Source organism: Scyliorhinus canicula, chromosome 14, assembly GCF_902713615.1.
Source record: "Scyliorhinus canicula chromosome 14, sScyCan1.1, whole genome shotgun sequence".
Lineage (NCBI taxonomy): Eukaryota > Metazoa > Chordata > Chondrichthyes > Carcharhiniformes > Scyliorhinidae > Scyliorhinus > Scyliorhinus canicula.
Genome location: NC_052159.1, coordinates 41944424 through 41965014, shown reverse-complemented (window position 1 = coordinate 41965014; position 20591 = coordinate 41944424). Strand labels below are relative to the sequence as shown.

The 20591-nt window shown below is 46.0% G+C and overlaps 1 protein-coding gene across 6 annotated transcripts in view; it reads left to right on the top strand.

Moving 5' to 3' along the window:
- The window catches only part of pds5b (PDS5 cohesin associated factor B), a 251107-nt gene that overhangs the window by 53264 nt on the left and 177252 nt on the right, over positions 1-20591 (top strand). For all 6 annotated transcript variants that reach the window (XR_005463248.1, XR_005463249.1, XM_038818808.1 and 3 more), the window contains 2 exons: positions 5274-5477; positions 5672-5758. Coding sequence is in view for 4 of the 6 variants with exons in the window: in XM_038818808.1 (XP_038674736.1) it covers positions 5274-5477; positions 5672-5758 (291 nt within the window). In the remaining 2 variants the exon portion in view is untranslated. The remainder of the gene's footprint in view (positions 1-5273; positions 5478-5671; positions 5759-20591) is intronic.

Here is a 20591-nt window from a genome sequence, read left to right as displayed (position 1 = left end):
TCATGCTGAATGTGTGGGTTTGGTTCAATTCCACATGTGTTTCTATTGTGCTTGGATAAGGCTAGAGTGTAAAGAGTAAATTAACCAGCAGTGGTTGCTTAGCAACTCGCGCCTTTTAAGGTTGCGAAGCTTTTCAGGTTTAGTTTAGCTAATTGGATTGCAGTTTGAGGTAATAGGGAGAGAAGACCGCTCTCTGTTCTGCTCGAAGCAGTTGATTTAGAAGGCGAGAGAGGAAATGTCTCTCTCTGCTTTACTGTGAGAAGAAACATCTCTCTCTGCTTTGATGTAAGAAAAAACAAACTGGAGAAATTGTTAAGAAAACAAGGGCAGAGATCTGAAGAGCAGCTAGTTTTTGGGAATGGAGTTTGGAAACTCTCGTGACCACCATCTGGGGTGATTCTGAGAAGACCCCCACTTGGGGTTCATTTGCCCACAGTCATCTTGTGTGCTTTAAAGGGACTTTGTATTAATGAGACTATTGTAGATTAAAATTTATTTTGTAGTGTAATTGTTAAACTGGGGATGGGGAGGAGAAAGAGAGCGAGGGAGTATTGTATAAGAATCCTACTTTCCATTTTTAATGAAGTTGTGGTCGTTTTGAGCCAGAGTTGCATTCTGGGATCTTTCTGTACAGTTATAATATCAGCTGGGATCATCAATATTTAATTTGGTTTGAACAAAAGGAAATTATGGTACAATCTCAATCCTGTAATAAAGTCAGAATGATATAATATTGAATAGTTTACATCTGTAAATTAAATGATTGAAATTGCTCGAAAGGCAAGTTGTCACATTGCCGTTGTGCAACATTCTATAAAATGCAGATCTCTATGCGGTGACTTTTAAGTTGGGTATCAGACTGTATGATTCATGAATTTGCTCACGTTAAGACTGATGCCAAAAGTTTTTTGTTGTTAAGGATTTCGAGTGATGATGGAAACAATGAAACTGATCAACCATGAATGATTGGTGGAATTGAGGAGTCTTAAGGGGCTAGATATTTACATTTTAATCTCCCTACATTATTGCGGTGGTCGGGTGCCCAAAGTAATCCACTGACTGAATGGATTTGGGATATGCTGAAGTCGTGAAGGGTGCCAATTTAAAAATAAAAATTCCCTTTACTCTGAGGAGGTTGAACAAATTGTTGGCATTCGGTCAAATTTTGGAAGAACAATGACAATATCGCCATAATGAAACAAAAGATCCAGTTCCAATGAGGGGGTGGAAGAAGAGACCTGGGGGTATATGTGCACAAATCATTGAAGGTGGCAAGGCAATTTCAGAAAGTATGTGGGATCCTGGGCTTTATATGTAGGAATAGAGCAATGAAGTTATGATTAAACTACAGAAACACTGGTTCAACCTCAGCTGAAGTAATGTGTCCAATTGTGGGCACCATATTTTGGAAATGTTCAGAAGGCATTGGGAAGGGTGCATAAAAGATTCATGAAAATGATTCCAGAGTGAGGAACTTCAGTTACATGGATAGATTGGAGAAGTTGAGTTGTTCTCTTCCAGAAGAGAAACTTGAAAGGAGATCTGATGGAGGTGTTTAATCATAATGGGTTTGGACAGAGTATATGGGAGAAACTATTACGTCTTCCAAAAGGATCAAGAACCAGAGATCACCAGTTTGAGGTCGTTGGCAAAATTGTGACATGAGGAAAGATCTACACAGTGGTAGGATTTGGAATGCACTGCTGATGGAGGCAGATTTTCATCCTGGCTTTCAAAAGAGAATTGTACAATTATCTGAAGAGAGGAAAATTTGCAGGGAAAAAGGTGGGAGAGTGGGACTGGGCAATTAGCTCTGGATTGGCATGGTCAGGACGAGCCAAAATTGTTCCTCTTGTAACCATTCTTTGACTCTGTGAACTAAATTAATGACCTATAGCCGTTTTATTTTTTTAAAAAGGCAAGCATCCCATTAAGTTGTTCAGGTGGTGTATATGAGCTACATCAATCTGGACCGTGAAGGGGCTTTGTTCAGGAATGTTCAGAACTTTATATCTGCAGTTGAAGGATTTATTTCAATTTTACCTGTTTAATCACCAGTTAGTATGCAGGTACAACAAGTGATTAGGAAGGCAAATGGAATGTTAATTGCAAGGGGAATGGCATATAAAAGTAGGCATGTTCAGTTGTGTGGGGGTATTGGTGAGACCACATCTAGCGTACTGTGTGCAGTTTTGGTAGTCATATTTAAGAAAGGACATAATTACATTAGTTAGCTCTGAGAAGGTTCACTGAACTGATTCCTGGGAAGGGGAGTTATCTTTTTGAGGGAAAATGGGTTCTGAGTCTATTGAACTCAGAGTGGTGGAACAGGGCCATTGCATATTTTAAAATTTGAATTAGATGGATTCTTGATTGACAAGGGAGTCAAAGGGTTATAGGGGCAGGAAGGACAGTGAATACTTCAATCAGCTGCGATCTTATTGAGTGGTGGAACAGGCTTATGGGGCTGAATGGTCTACTCCTCCTAATTCGTATGTTTATATCTTTTCTATCAAGTGTCATCATACACTGAAATAAGAAAAATGGTCAAAGTAGGAATTGTCATGTTTGTCATGCTCTAAAGCTGGTCCTTCAGATTCCCTCTGTGTCGACGAGTCTGTTTTCTCCTCTCCAAAATACAAAACCTCTAACATGCTGTCCTGACAAGCAGACTGCTTTAGCTTGAATCCTCTGCTGAAAGGTACATTGATCCCAGGACTATAAAATAATGGAGTAAAACAACAAATGGGAACAAAGAGAAATCAAAAGGGAGGTCTCTAACAATGGATTTTCATTTCTCAAAATTTAATGTTAAAAGAATAGAATTGCTAACCAACTTTAATACTGCTATAGTCAGGTGTTCGATGTAGAAAAAAACCTGTCCTCTCCCTTTTTGTTGCAATACATGGTGCCCTGAAGAAGTGGAGGTGGCCTGGAATGTGCTGCAAAGTGAGGTGGTTGAGGCAGATACGTTAGTGACCTTTTAAGACTTATCTGGATAGGCACATGAACAGGTGGGGTATAGAAGGATGCAGGAGGTTGGTCCAGATGGGACTCGTGATCGGTGCAGGTTTGGAGGGCCGAAGGGCCTGTTCCTGTGTTGTATTGTTCTTTGTCCTTTTGTTCTACGATGCTTCACAGGAAGACCCATATGTAATGCTTGGTCAAAGAAGAAGGTTTTTAGAAATGTCTTGAAGGAGGAAAGTGAAAAAGAGAAACGGAAAGTGTAGGTAGCCATTTACAATATTGAAAAAAGATGACAACTTATCCTTCCAATGTGAAGATCACTGGTGGAAGCTAATTCAGTGGGCTTATCAAAAAGTAAATTGAGGTTGTTACTTGATGTTTTTTTAAACACTGCTAGAATTTTTGTTCACTTCTTCTTCTGTCTATATCCCAACGTGCTGCTGTATACCTGTAACTGGGGTCAAAATGGGTGGTAGAAGTATTTAATAATTTTTATTGTCACCGGTAGGCTTACATTAACACTGCAATGAAGTTGCTGTGAAAATCCCATAGTCCGCCCACTCCGACATCTGAGGGAGAATTCAGAATGTCCAATTCACCCAATAAGCACATTTTTTTTTGGGACTTGTGGGAGGAAACATGAGCACCCAGAGGAAACTTGTGCAGACTCTGCACAGACAGTGACCCAAGCCAGGAATTGAACCTGGGACCTTGGTGCTGTGAAGCAACAGTGCTAACCACTGTGCTACCATGCTGCATTAATTACAGTACTGTTAATGAATGATCCCTGTAGAGATGTACCTTTTTTAAAAGAAAGGAATACTCAAGGAGACACCGGAAACAGAATCGATGGACAAACTTTCACTACTTTTTAAAACTTCCAACTAAAGTCCACATAATGCAAACATTCATGAACAGGTGAAGAATATTTGAAACAAAAGATAAATTTCATTTTAAATCGTTGATGCATCAAAGCTGCTACTCGCATAGTTGTTCTCATTACATCTCACTCAAATGCAGGACCACATACAGTCTCAAAAGTCTTTTCAACCCTGCCTGTATTATGTAGGATCTCTCGCTTCCAACTCCATTGTTTCAACCTCTAGTTGCATTCCGATTTATTTGACATTCCCAGACATGCTTAACACCGACCAGGCGCATGTTAGTGAGACTTTTCTCAATCGGACATGACAGTCCTGTTGGCGTAGACTCATTTCTCTGAACTCTTTAAATAATATGTTGGACTCTGGCATCTCTGAAACAGCAGCAATGGGTCTTGTCCAATTCATGATCCGTTCCCCAGCATGTCTTCAGGTCTCCGCCCTTTCCAACTGCATAAAATGTTTTTTTAACAGGCTCTGATCCATTCTTGGTCATCTGCTCCAACACTAGGGTCTGTCTGAAGACTCTCCAAACGGAAATCTGTCCCATTTAAGAATGTTCTTTATTTCCTCTTTGCACATATTCTGATCTGCCAGTCAGACAGCACTGGCTAATCTAACCCCACTGCAGTTAGCTTTCTATTTATCCATTGTGTCTTGGCTATTGATCCCCATGGCAGCCTTGACTCACCTAGGTATTTCTTGACGCACCAATAGTTTCCTTCTTTCCGAATACTCCCAGCCCACTTTGATCTTGAAGAGAGATGAAACAAAAAAATGCAGGCTTTTCCCAAAGTACATGGTTCATCACAATACAAGCATCATGGACAAAATATTCCAAACTTTTCAATAACTGCTTTAATAAAATTTGTTATGGTCATTTTTTCCCGAGATGATACCTACTTTTACACAGCCAAAAGGTAAGAAGAATGATGGTCATCACTTTGTTATTTTGTGTTCAATCTGAGGGAGAGAGCTGCAAATACAATCAGATTCAGTTACATTAACTATATAGTGCAAAAGAATTGGGGAATGGAGAAATCTGTTGGAACCCCAGCAGTCATGCCTTTTGAGACTTTTTTGGGGTCTGAGTTTTAACCTGTGCCTGTCCTCTTTGCTGCTGATATTCTAAATTCTAGTTTTGGCTAGGAGGTGTTTGGTAGAGCAAATGTATCACACAAGGGAATCAGAAGAAGCTGCTTTGGTTTACAGTTTGCTTTACTTTACCATCTAAGTAGATATGGGTTGCAAATAAACTTTTTTTTACAGTATTATAAAAGAAGGCCATTTATTCACTCAAGGAGAATTTGATCAAATATTTGTCTTGAAATGTGTATTATTTTATAGTATGTAATTGCTGAACTACCTGTGCTCAATTGAAATCTTAAAATTGACTTGAGTAACTGTATCTCATGTTTTTTATAGATGGTTGTGAAAACCTTTATGGATATGGATCAAGATTCGGAGGATGAGAAGGAACTCTATCTCAATCTGGCATTGCATCTTGCTTCTGATTTTTTCCTGAAGCATCCTGACAAGGATGTGCGTCTGCTGGTTGCCTGCTGCCTTGCTGATATTTTTAGAATCTATGCCCCAGAGGCACCTTATACATCACCAGATAAACTTAAGGTAGCTTTTCAACTCTCTGCATTTTAAGTCTACCTTTTAAAACAATATTGTCTCTCTTCCCCCTTTCTCCCCCCCCCCCCCCCCCCAATGTATTGATCCATTTTTGTCTTGCACTCTGAATATGAAGTCCTTGTTTTTTTGCATTTGTTAAAACACTTTGAAATACTGTAAACATTCAATTTTATTCTGCTTAGGATATTTTCATGTTCATAACAAGACAGCTTAAGGGATTAGAAGACACAAAAAGTGCACAGTTTAACAGATATTTCTACTTGCTTGAGGTGAGTGGTACAGTACGCCTTAAGGAATCAACCATTCCGAATATTGATAATTGATTAAATACATAGGCTTATTCTGACCACAGAAGAATTATGCACAAAATAGTGACTTGTAACTTTTTTATTGATGTTGTTCAAATTTACTTAGAACATAGAACATACAATGCAGAAGGAGGCCATGTAAGCCCTCACTTCCACCCTATCCCCATAACCCAGTAATCCCACCTAAACGTTTTGGTCACTAAGGGCAATTTTAGCATGGCTAATCTACCTACCTAACCTGCGTGTCTTTGGACCTAATTTGCAGGTCATGTTATGTAAAAAGAAAATTAGCGTAGGTGCCCTTTGGCATGGACCCTTTTAACTGAAATGTGCCTTCAGAGCCTACTTTTATGCAATCTTTCTACCATTTTTGAAGTATTAGCACCTTTTTTTGAATGCAATAAACAGCTAACATCAATTGTGTCTGTTATAGCACTCCATCCTGATAAATCTTTACATGATTAGATTTATTTAAATTTTTCCCGAGAGAATCTCGTACCCATGACACCCTTGTCTTTGATTCAACTACTACGAAAATGATCTTGACTTGTTTTCATTATTTAACATCTCTAGAATATCTTTCTCTCTCCTGTCATGATGAATTGAGAGAATATAGTTGTTCCAGCCTTTTTGTGTAACATAGATCATGGTGTCCCCTGGTAATCTGCATTTCTATTTCTCCAATACAGGGCCAATACATTTTTAATCTTTGTAGGGAGGTTGCACTATTCCAGAAGTTGCTTAAACATTGTTCAGAGTTGTCACAATGGTTTCAGCTTTTGTCTTCAGTCTCTCTAAATATAAGCCTCAGTATACAAATTTGCTATATTTTGATGGCTTTTTATCTGTCCTCACCTGACCCCAGCTGTGCATACTACCAAATTTCCGGGATTATGTCATACTTGAATAACATTTCTATCGTTAGTCAAAAAGCATCACAGTAAGAATATGGTTAAACGCTCTTTATCTGAATTTGTAGCAAGATGGGGAAAATTGTTAGCATAAATAGAAATTAATCATCACAGCGACATGGTTGCAAAGTGACCATATGTGCCTTTGAAGGACCATTGGATCTTGTTTGTCTCTTCCCAAAGCCTAATGTTATTGAAGATACTTGGCCAAGAATCCTTCTGAGACATCTGTTGATGAAAGATTGGATTTTCATCAACATTGTTTTTGTGAACCTTCATATTTCAGAGCTATAATGGAGAACCGACTATGTTGGAGCTGACGATCTTTAGCTTTGTGGCCTTGGTGATCTCTCTTGACTTCCAGATGTTGGAGAGAGTATTGAATATTGTTGGAGGCTTCCCATTTCAGATTTTTACATCCTCGTTTGTATGACACTACCCAGATAGATAAAAGGCATATTTCACCCAGCTTGGTGTCCCTTATCAGTGTTATTCCTAGTGTTTATTCGCATTAGCTTTGTTTTCTCTCTATTGATGTTGAGGCCAACTTTTGGCTGACATTTATGTGAAGTGACGAGTTTTATTTTGCATTTAAGTTTTAGTGGGATAATAAAGGCAATTCATCCACAAAAGTCTAAATCTTCCAGCTGTTCTGAGGGTCAATTGTATGTCATGTCTTCTGATGTTTGCTTCGAAATCCAATCAATTGCAAAAAAAAATAGGAATGGTGACATTGTCTCATGCTAGTTTACATATTGAATTTATCAGAGTGCTTCTCTGTGCAAGACTCTAAGCTCATTCCATCCTGGGGATTCTTCACTAGGGAGACTATTTTCCCTGGAATGCTATAGCTTGCCTTGAACTTCCACAAGTGTGTTTTGGCCAATGCTGTCAAATGTCGTCTTGTGATCTACACAATTAATGTAGATGAACACAATAGTGAGCAGTAATGTTGGCTAGGAAAATTGAGATATAGAATCAGTTTGGGTGGAAATAAGAAATAGCAAGAGGGAGAGTCACCTGGAAGGGGTTCATTTCTAGGTCCTGTAACGGCAGTTATACTTACAATGCTTTATAAATGAAAACATAATGGGAACTTTTAAGAAAGTTACTCCAATAATCATGGCTGACTTTAAACTTTTGAGATTTGGATGAATCAAATTAGCAAGGGTAACCTTCATGATGAGTTCATAGTGTATTTGGGGCTTTTCTTTGAACGGTACATTCTGGAACTAACCAGGGAACATATTATTTTAAACCTGGTAATATGTGATGAAATAGGATTAATTAAATGGATCTCAAAGGATCGATAGCAATTGATCATGGTATGATAAAATTTTACTTTCAGTTCAGGGGTGAGCAACTTGGGTCTGAAACTAGTACCGTAAACTTAAATAAAGGAAATTACAAGGGAATGGAACTGAGAAAATGCCGATAGGTTTAAAAAGTAGAACAGTAGATAGACAGTGGTGGACACTTTAGGAGATTGTTCAGAACTCTCAACAAAGATCTATTCCATGGAGAAAGATGAACTCTGAGAAGGATGCACCGTTTGAAGCTAGGTGTGGAAGTTAAAGATGGCAACATCTAAACAAAGTGAGGGTGGCATGGTGGCACACTGCTGCCTCACAGCACCAGGACCCGCATTAGATTCTGGCCTTGGGTGAATGTCTGTGTGGAATTTTCACTTTCTCCCCGTGTTTGTGTGGGTTTTCTCTGGCTGCTCTGGTTTCTTCCCACAGTCCAAAGATGTGCAGGTTAGGTGGATTGACTATGCTAAAATTCCACTTAGTGCCCAAAGGTTAGATGGGGTTACTGGGATTGGGCAGGGGAGTGTGCTGTTCAGAGGGTCGGTGCAGACTCGCTAAGTCGAAAGGAATAGAATAGAATCCCTAGAGTGCAGTAGGAGGCCATTTGTCCCATTGAGTAACAGAAATAAATGTAAATCCCTTAAAGAATGAGACTTGGAAATAATACAGGAAATGGCAGAGGGTTTGAACAGGTATTAATTATCAAAGCATTCAAAGAATAGTTGAAATCCAGGGGCTGATGGTCTGGGTTTTGGGATCTTAAAAAAGAATAACTGCAGAGATAGCAGATATGTCGATTATAATCTTTCAAAATCTAGGGCATTTTAGAAGATTATAACCCAAGGTCCCGGCTGACTGGAAAGCTGAAAATTTAATCAATTCTTCAAAAAAGGAGAGGGGGAGAAAGCAGGAAATATAGGCCGGTTGGCCAAGCAGGAAATATAGGCCGGTTGGCCAAGCAGGAAATATAGGCCGGTTGGCCCAGCAGGTGTCATTGGGGAAAATGGTGAAATTCACTAAGTAGTGACAGTACATTTATAAAATCAAAATATAATTAGGCAAAGTCAGTATGGTTTTATGAAAGGAATATCATGTTTGACAAATATGTTAGTTCTTTGAGATGTAACAAGCCAGGTGCGCAAAGGAGAACCATAGATGGAGTGTATTTGGATTTTCAAAAGGCATTTGATAAGATGTCACATAAAACACATGAGGCATAGGAGCTCTTATACCTTAGTAGGTAGTGCCCCTTTTCTCTTGGTCACAATTTCTGGGTTCAAGGCTGGTGAAAACATGTTGGCCATGAAAGGAGGGATCATGTCATGGTTCAACATGAACTTGCTCATCCTTCCATTCCTCGAGGGGAAACAAGTGTCTTGTGAAGATGGAAAACACAAACCAGTACTCTTGGTGTTGCGAGTGAACATTATCATGGATAGAAGAGTCAATAAATCGGTCGTTTTCATGCTGGCAAACTACTAACAAGATCACGGGGATCGGCTGTTTACAATCTACCTTAATGATTTGGATGAAGGGACAGACCATACTGTAGCCAAATTTGCTGATGCTATAAAAAAAAGGCAAGCTGTGAGGATCACGTGAGTGGGCAAAAATTTGGTAGATGGAGAATATGTGGAAAATGTCAGATTGTGCATTTTGTTGAGAATAACAGAAAAATAGAACATTACTTTAAAGGAGAGGAACCACAGAAAGCTCCAGTATCGAGGGATTTTTCTTCCCAAAACGTTAGCATGCAAATACAGCAAGTAATTTGGAAGACCATTGGAATGGTGGCCTTCATTACAAGGAGGTTTTGTATAAATGTAGGTGATCTGGGAAGACAGTGGTATTGTCACTTGATCGAGACCCAAGATGATACTCTGGGGACCTGGGTACAAATCATGCCACAGCAGGTGGTGGAAATTGAATCAATAAATATATGGAATTAAAAGTCTAATGATGATCATGAGACTGTTTATACAAAAAAAACTGGTTCACTAATGACCTTTTAATAAGGAAATATGCCATTCTTACCAGGTTTGGCCTACATGTGACCCAGATCCACAGCAAAGTGGTTGACTCTTAAATGCCCTCTGAAATGGCCTAGTGGGCCACTTTGTATCAAACCACTGCAAAGTCAATAAAAACAAAATAAACAGGTCGGACCATCTAACATCGACCGAGGCACTGGAACGACAATGGCAAATCCAGCCCTGTTGACCCTGCAAAGTACTCCTTTCTAACATCTAGGGGCTTGTGCCAAAATTGGGAGAGCTGTCTCATAAACTCGCTAACAATCGCCTGATATTGTCCGATTCGCTTAATCCTATCTTTCGGATAACGTCCCAGGCCATATCATCATCCCTGGGTATGTCCAGATCTAGCACAGCTAATGCCCAGTGGTACACCGTACAAAGAAAGTAGAGCACAGGAACAGGTCCATTGGCCCTCCAAGCCTGTGCTGACCATGATGTCCTAACTTAAAAACAAAACCGTTTGCCTTTACTCCGTCCGAATCCCTCTATTTCCTCCCTGTTCATGTGTCCATCCAGATGCCTCTTAATGTTGCTAATGTGCCTGCTTCCACCACCTCTGGCAGTGTGTTCCAGGCACCCACTATTCTCTGCAAGAAAAACGTACCCTGCTCATCTCCCTTAAACTTGCCCCCCCTTCAGCTTGAACCTGTACCCCCTTGAAATTGACACTTCCACCTTGTGTGTGTGGGGGGGGGGGGGGGGGGGGGGGGGGAAGAGAATCTCTGACTATCCACCCTATCTCTGCGTCTCATAATTTTGTAGATCTCTATCAGGTCTCCCCTCAGCCTCAGTCTTTCCAGTGAAAACAATCCTAGTTTATTCAACCTCTCCTCATAGCCAATAGCCTCGAGACCGGGCAACATCCCGGTGAACCTCCTTTGCATTCTCCAAAGCTTTTACGTCTTTATGATAATGTGGTGACCAGCGCTTCACAGCTCCAGGGTCCCAGTTTGATTCCTGGCTTGCGACACTGGAGTCTGTATGTTCTCCCAGTGTCTGCGTGAGTTTCTTGTGGGTGCTCCCACAGTCCAAAGATGTGCAGGTTAGGTGGATTGGCCATGCTAAATTGCCCTTCATGTCCAAAAAGGTTAGGTGGGGTTGTGGGGATGGGATGGAGGCATGGGCATACGTAGGGTGCTCTTTCCAAGGGCTGGTGCAGACTCGATGGGCTGAATGGCTTCCTGCGCTGTAATTCTATGAATGCAGGCATGCCATATGCCTTCTTAATCACCATGGCTATCTGTGTTGCCACTTTCTGGGAACTGTGGACCTGTACACCCAGATCCCTCAGTATGTTAATGTTCCGAAGGGTTCTGCCATTTAACAATACAATGATAACTAGATTTGATCCTCCAAAATGCATTAATGGATTAAACTCCATCTACCATTTCAGTGCCCAAGTCTCCAATCCACCTATATCCTGTTGTATCCTCAATGAGCAACTCTGCCAATCTTGGTGTCATCTGCAAACATACTAATCAGACCACTCGCATTTTCCTCCAGATCATTTATATATGCTACAAACAACAGGTCCCAGTACTGATCCCTGCGGTACACCACTAGTTACTGTTCTCCATTCTTTAAAAAAAACATCCGTCCACTGCTACTGTTTTCTATAACCAAGCCAGTTTCTGTACCCATCTAGCCAGTCCACCCGAATCCCATGTGATTTTAGTTTTTGTACCAGTCTGCCATGTCAAGTGCCAGAGGGAGTTGCCCTGGGGTTCTCAACATCAGCTTGAACTGCATGAAGTCTCATTGCTTCAGGTCACATATCACCAAGAGGGCTCAGTAGCACCACTTCTGGCCGAGTCCTAAAACACACAAATGCTAGACTGGGACTGCCAACAGGTGATGAGGGAAGCTACAAGAAGAAAAAACCTACTTGACCTCGTCCTACGCAACCAGCCTGCTGTGGATGCATCTGTCCATGACCGTATTGGTAGGAGTGACCACCGCACAGTCCTTGTGGTGGAGACAAAGTCCCATCTTCACTTTTAGGATACCGTCTATTCTGTTGCGTGGATACCATCCATTGTGATGTGTGACACTACCATTATGCTAAATGGGAGAGATTCAGAATGGATCGGGCATCTCCAGGATGGGCATCCAAGAGGCACTGTGGGCCATCATCAGCAGCAGCAGAATTGTACTCTACCCCCCACAATCTGTAACTTCATGGCCAGGCATATCCTCCACTCTTACATTGTCACCAAGCTAGGAGATCAAACCTGGCTTGATGGAAGAGTGCAGGGGACATGCCAGGGGCAGCACAAGACGCACCAAAAAATGATGGGTCAATCTGGTGAAGCCACAACACGGTTACTTGCACGCAAAGCAACATGAGCAGCAAGTGATCGACAGATCTGAGGCATCTCACAACCAAACGGATCCGATCTAAGCTCTGCAGTCCTGCCCATGCAGTCATGAATTCTGGTAGACGATTAGCAGCTCACTGAAGGAGTAGGCCCCACAAATATTACCATCCTCAATGATAGCGGCCAGCACATCTGTGCAGAAGACCAGGCTGAAGCATTCACATAATTGCCAGAAATACAAAGAAGCCTAACCAAACTGTTCCAGTGCAGCTACAAGACCTGGCATCTACCTGGCAATGTGTAAAATTGCCCAATTGGCATCTCTTCCACAACATTCACTCCCTCCAACTCAAAAAGCAGGACTAATCCAACCCGGCCAATTACCGCCATCTCCGACATTCCCAATCATCAGCAAAGTGGTGGAAGGACTCATCAACAGTGCTGTCAAGCGGCACTTAGTTGTCAATAGCCTTCCCACTGATGCTCAGTTCGGTTTCTGCCAGGGTCACTTAGCTCCTGACCTCATACGCCCTTGGTTCAAAGAGCTGAATGCCAAAGGTGAGGTGAGAGTGACTGCTCTTGACATGAAGACGGCATCTGATGAGTATGGCATCAAGGAGCCTTAGTAAAACCGAGGTCATTGGGAATCGAGAGCTGGAAATCTGTTTGTTGGAGTCATGCCTGTACAAAGGAAGATGGTTTTGGTTGTTGGAGGTCAGTCATCTCAGTCCCGGGACATCACTGCAGGAGTCCCTCGGGGTAGTGTCTTGGGCTCAACCAACTTCAGTTGCTTCACCAATGACCTTCCTTCCAAGATAAGGTCAAATGAGGGGATGTTCACTAACAACTGCAGTACTACACAATGTTCAGAACCATTCCCAAATCCTCAGACACTGAAGCAGTCCACATGCAAATTCAGCAAGACCTGGACAAATATCCAGGCTTGGGCTGACACCAACATTTACGGCACAAATGCCAGGCAATGACTATCACCAAAAAGAGAGAATCAAACCTTACTGCTTGACATTCAATGGCATTACCATCTCTGTCTCACAATCTACATCCTGGGGATTACCATTGACCAAAAACTGAATTGGACTAGTGTAATGAACTCCAATTAGCTTTATTGGTTGGCCATTTGGAGTATGAGCTCCCTCAATGATAGCTCATTGAGGGGGCCCATATAAGCACCTGTGTAGGTTTTGTGAGCCAGTCTAAGTTGACTGGACTGCTAGCAGCACTGTTTGGAGCTGCTCCTGTAATATCATTATTGTAAATAAATATTGGTGTGGTGATGGAACTCCTGCCTCCTGTGGATTACTACAACTAGCCATTTAAATAGTGTGGCTACAAGAGCAGATTTTGAGGCTAGGAATCCTGTGGCGAGTCAATTCCCCAAAGCTTGTCCACCATCTACAAGGCGCAAGTCACAAGTGTGATGAAATACTCTCCACTTGCCTGAAATGAGTGCAGCTCCAACAACACTCAAACTTGACACCATCCAGGACAAAGCAACCCGCTTAATTGGCATCTCTTCCACAGGAGCTCCCTAAAACTGCTTGGGCTTGGAAGGTGCTGTCCATGACCACTACTGCCCAGAAGGACAAGACCAACAGATACCTGAGAACACCTGCAAATTCCCCATCCAAATCACTCATCATCCTGACTTCGAAACATATCGCCTATCCTTGACTGTGGCTGGGTCAAAATCCTGGAACTCTTCCGAATAGCACAGTGGGTGTACCTTCACCACACAGCAGTTCAAGAAGGCAGCTCACCACCACCTTCTCGAGGGCAGTTGAAAATTGGCAATACATAGTGGCCTAACCAGTGATGTCCACATCCTGTAAAATGAATTTAAAAAAATAAAAATAAAAAATGTATTCCTCCAGCTGTGCAGGGCATTGAGACCACACCTGGATTACTGTGTATAGCTTGGCTCTTGAGGATATATTTGCATTAGAGGCAGTTCGGAGAGGGTTGATTCCTGTGATCAGGGGTTGTCTTGTGGCGGAAGGTTGAGCAGGTTTTCCAATGTTCGTTGGAGGGTTTAGAAGGTTGAAATTTCATTGAAACCTGCAAGATTCATGGGGGTTTAAATAGATTAGATGCCGAGAGAATGTTTTCCATTTTTGTGGGCAATCTAGAATTGGAGACATTGTAATTTTCTCCGGGGAAAGTCAACGAACGGCTGCCACCTCCGGACGAACCCTAACATTGAGCCTCTTATGGCGAACTTTATTTTCTCGAGACTGATAAACCCAGCCATGTTACCCAGGTCTCTTAATTTTGGGGGCTTAGAGTCCCTCCAGATTAACAGTATCCATCTCCGGCCTACCAGGGAGCAAAAGGCCAAGACATCAGCCTCTCTCACCCCCTGGACTCCGTGCTGTTCCAACACTCCAAAGATCGTCACCTCTGGACTCGGCACCACTCGTTTTAAGTATCGTGGACATGGCCTTAACAAAACCTGTCACAACCCTCTCAGCTTTGGGATGCCTAAAACATATGGTCATGGTTTGCTGGACCTCCCGTGTCCCTCGCACACCTGTCCTCTACCCCAAAGAACTTGCTCATTTGGGCCACCGTCATGTGTGCCGGTGGGCTACCTTAAATTGTACCAGGCTAAGCCTGGCACATGATGAGGAAGTGTCCTGCTTAAGGCATCCACCCAAAGACCCGCCCCTATCTCTTCCCCCTAGCTCATCTTCCCACTTGCCCTTTAGTTCCTTTCTCTGAGTTTCCTCCGACTCCATAATTCTTTGTAGATATCTGATACTTTCCCCTCTCCCACCCATGTTCTGGAAACTACACTGTCCTGTATCCCCCGTGGTGGCAGGAAGCAGTAAGGTCGGAATCTGCCTTCTCAGAAAATCCCGCAACTGCAGATATCTAAACCCATTCCCTGCCGGCAGTTTAAATGTCGCCTCCAAATCTTTCAAGCTAGGGAAGCTCCCGTCTATAAAAGATCTCCCAACCTCTCAATTCCTGCTCTCTGCCATCTCCGAAACCCTCCATCCAGCCTTCCAGGGACAAATCGGTGGTTGTTATAAATCAGGGCCCAGACTGATGCTGCCTCCGCGCTCCTCCTTTATTTTCTCCACTGCCCCCAGATTCTGAGCCGCCACTACTACCGGGCTTGTGGAGTAATGGGCCGGCGGGAACAGCAGAGGTGCTGTTATCAGTGTCCCCAAACTTGTGTTCTTTTTTAAAAAAAAATAAAAAAAATAAATTTTTAATTGAAATTTTTTGGCAGAATATATAACCGCAAACAGTAAGAAACAACATAATAAGCATAACACCCCCAAGACCGTAACAACGCATATATCGAGCTCCCCCAAACCCGGTAAACAAGAGAACTTGAAAATAAATTAAATTAAATAAACATAGTCAACCACCCCGGTTGCTGCTGCTGACCTAGTTCCCGATCGTTGAGCCAGAAAGTCGAGGAAAGGCTGCCACCGTCTAAAGAACCCTTGTACCGATCCCCTCGGGGCGAATTTGACCTTCTCCAGCTTAATAAAACCCGCCATGTCATTGATCCAGGTCTCCACGCTTGGGGGTCTCTCATCCTTCCACTGTAGCAAGATCCTCCGCCGGGCTACTAGGGACGCGAAGGCCAAAACACCGGCCTCTCTCGCCTCCTGCACTCCCGGCTCCACCTCAACCCCAAAAATTGCGAGTCCCAAGCTTGGCTTGACCCTGGATCCTACCACCCTCGCCACCCCCTTCCAGAACTCCTCCAGTGCCGGGCATGCCCAGAACAAATGGGCATGGTTCGCTGGACTCCCCGAACACCTGACACACCTGTCTTCGCCCCCAAAGAACCTACTCATCCTAGTCCCGGACATATGGGCCCGGTGCAGCACCTTGAATTGGATGAGGCTAAGCCGCGCACATGAGGAGGAAGAGTTAACCCTCCCCATGTCCCATCCTCGATCTGCTCCCCCTCCCACTTAGCCTTTAGCTCCTCTACTGACGCCTCCTCTACCTCCTGCATTACCGTATAGATATCAGATACCTTCCCTTCCCTGACCCAGACCCCCGAAAGCACCCTGTCCCTCACCCCCTCGCGGGCAGCAAAGGGAATCCCTCCACCTGCCGCCTAGCAAACGCCTTTACCTGCAGGTACCTGAACATGTTCCCCGAGGGGAGCTCAAATTTCTCCTCCAACTCTCCCAGGCTCGCAAACCTCCCGTCAATGAACAGGTCCCTCGGCTTTCTGATGCCCGCCCTGTGCCACCCCAGGAACCCCCCATCAATGTTCCCCGGGACGAACTGATGGTTCCCCCTTAGCGGAGCCTCCATCGAGCCCCCCACGTCCCCCCTATGTCGCCTCCACTGCCCCCAAATCTTGAGGGTAGCCGCCACCACCGGGCTTGTGGTATACCTCATAGGAGGGAGCGGCAACGGCGCCGTTACCAGGGCCCCCAGGCTTGTGCCTCCACAGAACGCCATCTCCAACCTTTTCCATGCTGCCCCCGCCCCCTCCATCACCCACTTGCGCACCATCGACACATTGGCCGCCCAATAATACCCCGAGAGGTTGGGTAACGCCAGCCCCCCCACCATCTCTGCCCCGCTCCAAGAAGACCCTCTTCACCCTCGGGGGTCCCATGCGCCCAAACAAAGCTCATGATGCTGCTAGTCACCCTCCTAAAAAAGGCCCTACGGATAAGGATGGGCAGGCACTGAAACAGGAACAAGAACCTCTGGAGTACCGTCATTTTGACGGACTGCACTCTACCCGCCAGCGACAGTAGCACCATGTCCCACCTTTTAAATTCCTCCTCCATCTGCTCCACAAGCCTGGTAAAATTAAGCTTATGGAGAGTCCCCCAACTCCTGGCCACCTGCACCCCCAGGTATCTGAAACTCTTCACTGCCCTCTTAAACGGGAGCCTACCAATTCCCCCCCCCTCCTGATCACCCGGGTGCACTACAAACACCTCGCTCTGACCCAGATTCAGCTTATAGCCCGAGAAGCCCCCAAACTCAGCCAACAGCTCCATCACCCCCAGCATTCCCCCCACTGGGTCCGCCACATACAGCAGCAGATCGTCCGCATACAGCGATGCCCGATGTTCCTCCCCATCTCGCACCAGACCCCTCCACCTCCCCGACTCCCTCAACGCCATAGCCAGAGGTTCAATTGCCAGTGCAAAAAGCAAGGGGGACAGGGGGCCCCCCTGCCTGGTCCCACGGTAGAGCCTGACGTACTCTGACCTCCTTCCATTAGTAGCTACACTCTCTATCGGGGCCTCATAAAGCATCCTCACCCATTTGATGAATCCCTCCCCAAATCCAAACCTCTCCAGCACCTCCCACAGGTACCCCCACTCAACTCTATCAAAGGCCTTCTCTGCATCTAGCGCCACCACTATCTCCGCCTCCCCTTCAATCGCCGGCATCATAATAACATTTAACAACCTCCGCACATTCGTGTTAAGCTGTCTTCCCTTGACAAATCCTGTCTGATCCTCGTGTATCACCCCTGGCACACAGTCCTCTATCCTGCTGGCCAGGATCTTCGCCAGCAACTTAGCGTCCACATTGAGGAGCGAGATTGGCCTGTATGATCCACACTGCAGGGGGTCCTTATCCCGCTTCAGGATCAAAGAAATCAGCGCCCGTGACATCATCGGGGGCAAAGCCCCTCCCTCCCATGCCTCATTGAAGGCCCGCACCAACAGGGGGCCCACCAGGTCCGCATAGTTTTTATAAAATTCCACTGGGAACCCATCCGGCCCCGGCGCTTCCCTGACTGCATTTGGCCAATCCCCCTGACTAGCTCCTCCAACTCAATCGGCGCCCCCAGCCCCTCCACCAGCTCCTCCTGCACCTTTGGGAAACGCCCGGTGGCTCCGACTGGTACAGTTCCTCGTAAAAGTCCCTAAAGACCCCGTTCACCTCTGCCCCCTTCCGCACCACATTCCCACACTTATCCATCACTCCACCAATTTCCCTAGCCGCATCCCGCCTGCGGAGCTGATGCGCCAGCATCCTGCTCGCCTTCTCCCCATACTCCTAAACCGCGCCTTGCGCCTTCCTCCACTGTGTCTCCGCCTTTCTGTTGGTCAGCAAGTCGAACTTGGCCTGCAAACTACGCCGTTCCCCCAACAATCCCTCCTCCGGGGCCTCCGCGTACCACCTATCCACATCTAGGAGCTCCCCCGCCAGTCTCTCCCTCTCCCTCCTTTCTCTATGGGCCCGGATGGAAATCAGCTCCCCCCGGATCACTGCCTTCAGAGCCTCCCAAACCATCTCCACCCAGACCTCCCCCATATCGTTGGCCTCAAGGTACCCCATAATACTTCCCCGGACCCTCCTACACACCTCCTCATCAGCCAGCAACCCCACGTCCAGACACCACAGCGGGCGCTGGTCCCGCACCTCTCCCATCTCCAGATCGACCCAGTGCGGAGCATGGTCTGAAATTGCTATGGCTGAATACTCGGCATCCTCCACCCTCGGGATCAATCCCCTGCTCAGAACGAAAAAATCTATTCTGGAGTAAACCCTATGCACATGGGAGAAAAAGGGAATACTCCAGCGCCCTTGACCTCCCAAACCTCCAGGGATCCACCCCTCCCATCTGGTCCATAAACCCCCTCAGCACCTTGGCCGCCGCCGGCCTCCTACCCGTCCTTGAACTGGACCGATCTAGTGGGGGATCCAGCACCGTGTTAAAGTCTCCTCCCATGATCAGGCCCCCCTGCCTCCAGGTCCGGAATGCGGCCCAACATACGCCTCATAAAGCCAGCGTCATCCCAATTCGGGGCATACACGTTTACCAGCACCACCTTCTCTCCCTGCAGCCTACCCTTCACCATAACAAACCTGCTCTCCTTGTCTGCCACCACCTCGAACGCCACCCTGTTCCCCACCAGAATCGCCACCCCCCGGTTCTTTGCATCTAACCCTGAATGGAAAACCTGCCCCACCCACCCCTTCTTCAGACGAACCTGGTACGCCACCTTCAGGTGGGTCTCCTGGAGCATAGCCACGTCCGCGTTCAGCCCCTTCAAATGAGAAAATACCCTAGCCCGCTTAACCGGCCCATTCAGCCCCTCACGTTCCAGGTGGTCAGCCGGATCAGAGGGCACCCCCTCCCCCGCCGACTAGCCATAGCCCATCGACTGCTCGCCCCAGGCCAGTACACCCCGCCTGACCCGTTCCCCATGACGATAGCGCCTCCCCTCTACCCCCCCGGCCCACACCCGCTCCTTCCTGGCCATTCCAGCAGCAACCCGGTATCATCACCCCCCCCCCAGCCGTGACGCACCCTCCATGGTACTTCCGTGAGCCAGCTGACTTCTGCTGACCCCGGCAACTCCTGCCAAAACCCGACCCCTCCCGACATGGGGTCATTCCCCCCTCCTGCCACTCCTCCTTTGCACCGCTCCAACGCAGGGAAAAAAACCAGTATAGACCACGCCCCCACCGTCAGCTCCACCCCTCCTGCCCCGCAGCGCGGGAAACCAGAGGAAAGCCCGCGCTTTCACACTGCCCCACCCCACCCTTCTGACGCAGCTCCCAAATACCAGCTCCACCCCATCCCCCAGCCCCGTACAGGAAAAAAAAAACAAACCCCCCAACATCCCCCGCATAACACAAAACCATACCCAACAGAACCACCCGGAAATAGAGCAAGAACCAGCATTAAAAAAAAGTATCAAAATTACAGCAACAGTAGTACACCAGACCCCGCAGCCCCCAAACCCTAGTTCGAGTCCAGCTTCTCCGCCTGCACAAAGGCCCACGCCTCCTCCGGGGACTCGGAAGTAGTAATGCCGGTCCTTGTATGTTATCCACAGACACGCATGCTGCAGCATTCCAAATTTAACCTTGTTATGAAGCACCGCCTTCGTCCGGTTAAACCCGGCCTGCCGCTTGGCCACCTCCGCACTCCAGTCCTGGTAGATTCGCACTACCGAGTTCTCCCACTTGCTGCTCTTCTCCTTCTTGGCCCAGCGCAGCACACACACCCGGTCACTGAACCAATGGAACCGCATCAGCACCGCCCGCGGGGGTTCCTTCGCCTTGGGCCTCCTGGCCAGCACTCTGTGGGCTCCCTCCAGCTCCAGGGGCAGATGGAAAGACCCCGCCCCCACCAACGAATTCAGCATCGTCGCCACATAGGACGGCAGATCCGACCCCTCCAGCCCCTCCGCAAGGCCCAGGATCCTCAAATTCTTCCGCCTCGTGCGAAAGTCCAG